The sequence below is a fragment of the Peromyscus leucopus genome, unplaced genomic scaffold, assembly GCF_004664715.2.
Source record: "Peromyscus leucopus breed LL Stock unplaced genomic scaffold, UCI_PerLeu_2.1 scaffold_1399, whole genome shotgun sequence".
NCBI lineage: Eukaryota > Metazoa > Chordata > Mammalia > Rodentia > Cricetidae > Peromyscus > Peromyscus leucopus.
Window position 1 is genome coordinate 1,410 of NW_023504555.1, and position 7,174 is coordinate 8,583.

At 39.7% G+C, this 7,174-nt stretch overlaps 1 gene segment (V, D, J or C); it reads left to right on the top strand.

Moving 5' to 3' along the window:
- The first annotated feature begins 1,618 nt into the window (after nucleotides 1-1,618).
- LOC114688572 lies at nucleotides 1,619-3,458 on the top strand. The segment is given in 2 exon segments: nucleotides 1,619-1,742; nucleotides 3,157-3,458. Coding segments are annotated over 2 exon segments (426 nt in total).
- The last annotated feature ends 3,716 nt before the right edge of the window (nucleotides 3,459-7,174 follow it).

Consider the following 7,174-nt stretch of genomic DNA (forward strand, 5'->3'; position numbering starts at 1 on the left):
CAGGCTAGGGAAGGAGCAAGAGTGTGTCTCAGTGGTTACTGATGGTTATAGTGAGTATATAGATTCCAGTAGTGTGTGAAGGGTCAACTCACTGGCTCCAGAGACAATTCTAACAACACTTTCTATCTCCACTGAATATTCGACATCTGAGGACGATACTCTGTATTATTGAGCTAGCGGCACAGTGAGGGGACTTCCATGTGAGCCCAGACATAAACCACTCCACTGATTTGCTCTCTGATTTGTGTTTGCATTTGAAGATGTGAGCTCTCAGCTTCCTGCTCCTGTCATCATGTCTTTATAATCAGAAGTTTCCTTACAGACCCACCCAGCAGAAATGACCAATTACCAGGTACTAAGTCTGGGAAGGGTTTCTTCTTAAGGTCTGAATCACCATCCTCAGAAACCGAAGGTCTATACTTGGAACAGTGACAAAGACAACAGTGACAAAGAAGAGTAGATAAGAAGTACCAGGAGCAAAGGAGGAAGGGAGGGAAGGAGGGAGAATGGGGATAGATAGATAGATAGATAGATAGATAGATAGATAGATAGATGATAGATAGATAAAGAGAATGAGAGGGAGAACATAAGGCATAAGGTTGGATGACATGTGGAAAGTATTTTGGGGACGTAATCAATATACCCTCTATGACTTAAAATTAATAAAATAGAGAAAAACAAAATAAAATAAAATGCAAGTCTATGAGGGTGAAAAAAATTCTATTTTGTTCTTTTGGGACTGAGAGACAAACATTCAGAAAACAAATGTCTTGCCAAAGGTTTGCCAGCCCTTAGTTCATTCAGAGCCTCAAGTGATTCATGTTATCACTGGATAAGAAGCACACACCTGGTCATCAAGTGTCTTGTCTGAGAACAAGTCTCTTTCTACACACCAGCCAGGCACCAGAACCCTGAAATTCTGTGGGATGTTCTGTGTGCTGTGAGTATGTTGCTCTGATTGGTTGATAAAACACTGATTGGCCTGTAGCCAGGCAGGAAGTATAGGCAGGATAAGCAGACGAGGAGAATTCTGGGAAGTGGAAGGCTGAGTCAGGAGATACCAGCCCACCGTCCAGGGAGAGCATGTAATAACACACAGGTAAAGCCATGGAAAACATGGCCATTTATAGATTAACAGAAATGGGCTGAGTTTAAGTGTAGGAGCTAGTCAATGGTAGGCCTGAGTTAATGGCCAAACAGTTTTAATTAATAAAATCCGCTGTGTGTTTACTTGGTCTGAGTGGTTACAGGACAGGTGCGATACAGGAATTGTATAAGTGACTGTGGGACCTTGGTGCTGGGTGAACACAGGAAAACTTCAACATCACTGAAATAATTCTGGGAAACATCAACTGAAAATTCCACTGATGTTTTTTTCTTAACCCTTTTATGCTAGCTGAAATGAAATTGATCATTTTGTTTCATGCAGTCATTCCTGGGGTTACTGAACTGATATATTTAAATGCGTTCAATTCCTAAGACATACGATGAGGCCACTCTTAACACCATGCTCATCTTTGTGTGCACATGCCTTCCTTCTGTCTGTCACACAGCTGTCAGAATTACTCCTGAGTGTTGTCCTTCCTGTCTGTCACACAGCTGTCAGAATTACTCCTGAATGTTGCCCAGCTGGTCAGCTGTGAGAAGGAAGTCACTGAGACAGCAACATCTACTGTGCGAAGGAGCCCAGAAGCTCAATAGAAGCCATGCAGCAGAAGTCCATATCCACACTGTAGACCTGGGTGAGTCCTACACATCAGCTGGACTCTGGTTCAGAGCAAATCCAGACAAGATCAACCTGATGCAAGAGGAATGCAGGTCAGCCATTCACGGCCACCAGGGACAGGTGACAACAAGGGACAGCAACGGAGATTACTACATCTATCCAGAGTTTTTCCCTCTCCCTTGCCCACATAAAATCCTGTTAAATATACAATGCCCATAAGAGAAATGATTTGATCATTTAAGGATCAAAGCCAAAATGACTTCAGATCATTGTGTCACTGCATTTAGTGGCTTGAATGAGGTTTCTTTACCTGGGAATGCAACAGAAACAATAATACCACAGTCCACAAACCCTCTTAGCCATAACAAACCAGTTTCTCTAATAGTAAAATTAATTACTCCATTGGACAATAAGGACCCAATTCTCCTTTCTATTACAGGGGGGATATTCCAAGGTTCTTCCTCTTGTGACTTATTTTACAACAACCATGATGAAAGTACCACATTCTCAGTTGAATTAGAGAGATGAGATGACATACAACCATGGCACTATAGACCAGGCAACAGACTCCTCTCCTTCCTGAGGTAACCACAGACGGGAACATATACTTAGTTTGTGGAAATTAAAATAATAATGGCATGATTGCCAAGGATGTTAACTAACACACCCAAACACAAGCATACAACATATATGTGAACAAAGTTTGCTATGTGTTTTTATTATGTCTCAAAGAATAATCTCTGTGAGTATCAATGCTTATTTATATATATTTATCTTTTCAATAATGAGGATAAAATCTTGGGACTTTGTGAGTCCCACTGTGCTATGTCCTCAGTTGAGTTTTGTTATGGTAATTAATAGTTTACTTTCACTATTCATTGAACTTTATATTAATTCTGCTAAAATTATAAAATTGTATTTTTTGATTCAAAACTTCTGATGAATTTATTGTATAATATTTGGTAAGATAGAAAATAAAGTGTGAGTGTGGAACAAGAGCACAATAAAAATATATTAAAGCTGTTGAAGTTTTATTACAAATACAAAATGAATAACATTTTAATGAAATCATGCTCACTTTGATTTTTCATTTTCTCTCAGACATTTGCACCATTAACTGCTGCCTCAAAGGTTCCCACATCAGAGCATAAGATATGTAGGGCGAGATGCAAATATGGCCTTCCTCTGCTCATGAAAAGCAGCCCTGCCCTGACTCTGCAGTTCAGGTAGAGGACTCTAGCCCTGTCTTCGCATTCAGTGATCAGCACTGAAAACAGAACTTTCAACATGGGTTGGGGCTGCACTGGGTTTTCTTTGCTGTTCTTTTAAAAGGTAGATAAAAAGGGATACTGAGTGTGTGAGTAGACATGAGTGAGACAGACAGTGGACATGTGTGACAGTTTCTTGATCAGGATCCTCTCTGTTTGCAGGTGTCCATTGTGAGGTGCAGCTGGTTCAGTCTGGTGGAGGATTGGTGCAGCCTGAGGGGTCATTGAAACTCTCCTGTGCAGCCTCTGGATTCACCTTCAGTGACTATGCCTTGTTCTGGTTCCGCCAGGCTCCAGGGAAGGGACTTGAATGGGTTGGTAGCATAGACATTAAAAGTTACAATTATGCGACCTACTATGCCGATTCAGTAAAAGACAGATTCACCATCTCCAGAGATGATTCCCAAAGCATGGCCTACCTGCAAATGAACAATCTTAAAACTGAGGACACAGCCACATATTAGTGTTCAACTGACACAATGTGATGTCTTTACTATGAGCCCAGACAAAAACTTTCTTTCCAAGTACCCATGACCAGGAGGGGGCGCTCAGAACACATAAAGCCCAGATGTACATACTTGATATTTTTCTGTGTTATCTGGACACCCTCTCCATCTGATGTTCTTCTGATGATACGCTTTACAATTATAGACTATAGAAATTGATCATGTCTCTAAAAATAAAAAGTTCTGTTTTATTTTACTTTCTTAAAACAAATATGTCTCCTTGTCTCACCTGAACAACACGCAGAAAGAAAACATCTATTAGGGAAAGAGTGATTCTCTGGGGTCACCATGATCCGCTGCTGGGGAAGCTCAGGAAACTGGGATAGACTTTTCCCTCATACTGAGGTTTGGTCAGACCCTCCACTGAAGCAGTGTTAGAAATTCAGAGGGAACCAAGTGGTAGGTGCCAGGCTCAGTCACAGTTAAGCAGTCTGAGTTGTCCAATCTACTCTCCTCTTCTTGAGAGCTGCACATATAAAGGCTTAGAAGACAGAGAATTGAAATTTAGTCAAATTCTTTTCCATTACTGCATTTCATCATTGTATCTTCTGTTTCTCTGTTCATTTAGATAATTCATTTCTGTCACTGTGCACTAAACTCAGATCCCAGCCCTTATCTGAGCTAAGAGGATGTCTCACTGTGTGGTCTGCCATGTTTTTCCTGTGTGCGTATACTGTGGATTCTCAGCTTCTGATCTGCTCCTTTGAGTTTATAAACTCATTGTACTACATTGAGAAGTTTCTTGGTCAATCTTTTCTCCAAGACTCAATGAGTGAGCAGTTTTAAATTGATGACAAAGACTCGAATGTTCCCATGTTGGAGATAATGTGAGCATATGCTTCTACCAATACTGGGTCAATATTTTGGAGAAAAAGTTTGTGATCACATGGAAATTCTGATAGTCACTTGCAAATGAAAGATTATTTTATTTCAAAGGCAGTCTCACCGGAGAAACAGAACACTCTCAAGGATGGCCCCATGCCAGCAATAGATGACCAACACAAAATCAACTCATGGGCATCTTCAGAGATTCTTTGTCTTGTATTATAAAATCTGTGCACTGTTTTGGTTTGTTTGTTTTTCATACAGGTTTGTTTGTGTGTAGATTATGGCTTTAAATTTTGCATTTTCATGAGATTCCTGAGTGTGTGAATGTGTGTGTCTCTGCACTGTATGTTTTTTCTTTAGTTCTTTTTTTTTTTGGTTTGTTTGTTTTGCCCTATTCCAATTTGTTTCCTTATTATTTATCTTGTGTTCTTTAATCATTAATCCTTACACAACATTTTTTGGTAATGAGAGACAGAAAAGTGTGTGGCTCTGGATTTGAGGGGAGGTGGGGAGGAACTAGGAGAAGTAGGGGAAGGGGAACCTATAATCAATAATATATTGTACAAAACAATGTATTTCAATAAGACAACAAAATGTAAACAGATATAAACTTTTAAAAAATGAAATAGAATTATTATAGTGAAGATGATTTCCTCTGTTATTTTCATTTCACAGAATTTATTTAAAGTTCCACTTCATGTTCATGCAGAACTGAGAAGAAAGTTTTGAATTTTACCTTTAATCGTTGATTCCATATTTGCAGCCTTGCCACTCCTAATACCCTGTCTGCAGTACAATCCTGTCACAGATCACAGATCTGCACCAACACAGCATCACCTTCCATAGCCCATGGGCTCCAAGGGGTTCAGCCTGTTCCTGTAGAGCACTTGGCCTGGATAAATTTCAGAATCCTAACCAGGATGGAATTTGGCACTAGGTAATCTCCATAGATTAACATCAGTGAGATATCTCTTTACTGAACAATGATTACTCACGTTCCTTTAGAAGATAGTCCCTCGAACAACAAATATGATGTTGTGGGACTAATATGGATGGCATCTTAATAGGAATGCCTTATAATGTGTGTTAATATGTTACAACATTTGCTGAATTAAAAATGCTATTTAAAATATCCCATATAAGCCCAAGATAAATGATGTCAGAAGACTTCATAAATCATCAGGAGAAACTGGGTTCTGTCCATTCCCACTTGTAATTACAGGGCTCCCAACATGTAAGTACACTGTTATTCTCCAGGGGAAATTGTAGTCTCAGCACATGGATGATCACAGCAGTCTGCTCATGTAGGCTTAAAGTCTCTGGGGAAGGTAGTGGTGTGGTTAGAAGATATGACTGTTGTGTCAATTCATGAGTCTGGTGACAGGTTCTCAGTATCACTGTCTGTCACTCATAGTTCACTCAATATCTGTTAAAAAACAACAACTAAACATTGACATGTCCAAATATAAACCTGTTCTGTTTGTGCTTTCTTCATGAGAATATATGCTGATTTTTTTAACCAAAGCAGATTGTCATTTAAAGTATCATAAGTGATTCTGCCATTGTCACAATGATTAGACCCTGAGGAATTGCTAGGAACCTAGAGACCTTGTCACTGTTGGTGACTGACAGGGGCCAATTCTCCTTGTCTCTAGGTTCTACTTCAGATGTCAACACTTGGCCTGGTGAAGCCCTCAGAGATCTGGTCCTTACCTGCCCTACCCTGGTTACTCCATCACACTCTGATACATACTGGTGTTGGGTTGCCCAGAAAGTCTGTACTACTGGGAGAAAGAGGTTATTATGAAGTCACAGAAAACAACTCATTCTTCTTCAGCTTCATCTCCACCTCCAGAAACACATCTAAGGAAGTGTTGTTCTCAAGGCTGACATCTGTGTTAATAGAGAGACAGCCCTTATTACTGTGATGAACACATTGAGGAACATCAGTGTCAGGCAATAATACTCCCTGCAGTGTGCTCAGGAAGAGCACTGGAGCTCATCTCCAGCAGGGGCGCACAGCACACGGAATTCAGGGTCAGTCCAGGAGCAGGTGCAGAGGGTGGCTAAGGCTTCGCTTCCTTTGGGATTTTGAGCTTCCCAAATTAACTGTTTCACTTTAAACACAAAAATAAACGACATTGAGTATTGTTCTTCCTGGTCTGTGAAGAATTGTGTTGGATTTTGATGGGGATTGCATTGAATGTGTAGATTGCTTTTGGTAAGATTGTCATTTTTGCTATGTTAATCCTTCCTATCATGAGCATGGGAGATCTTTCCATTTTCTGACATCTTCTTCAATTTCTTTCTTAGGAGATTTAAGTTCTCATCATTACAGGTCTTTCACTTGCTTATTTAGAGTTACCCTGAGGTATTTTATATTATTTGTGGCTGTTGTAAAGGGTGATGTTTCTCTGATTTTTTCTCAGCTCGTTTATCATTTGTATATAGGAGGGTTAATGATTTTTTGAGTTAATATTGTATCCTGCCATTACTGAAGATGTTTATTTGGAAAACCAAAAAAACCAGGATAGCTAAAAGAATCTTGTACAACAAATCCACCTCTGGAGGCATCACTGCCCTGACATCAAGCTCTACTCTGGAGCTCCAGTAATAAAAACAGCTTGGTATTGGCATAAAAACCAACATATTGACCAATGGAATCGAATTGAAGACCCTGACATTAATCTACACACCTACGAATACCTGATTTTTGATGAAAAAGCCAAAATTGTACAATGGAAAAAGAAAGCATCTTCAACAAATGGTGCTGGCAAAACTGGACATCAACATGTAGAAGATTGCACTCTCCCTTTTTCATTTCCAGATTTGATTTTTTGTAAAAA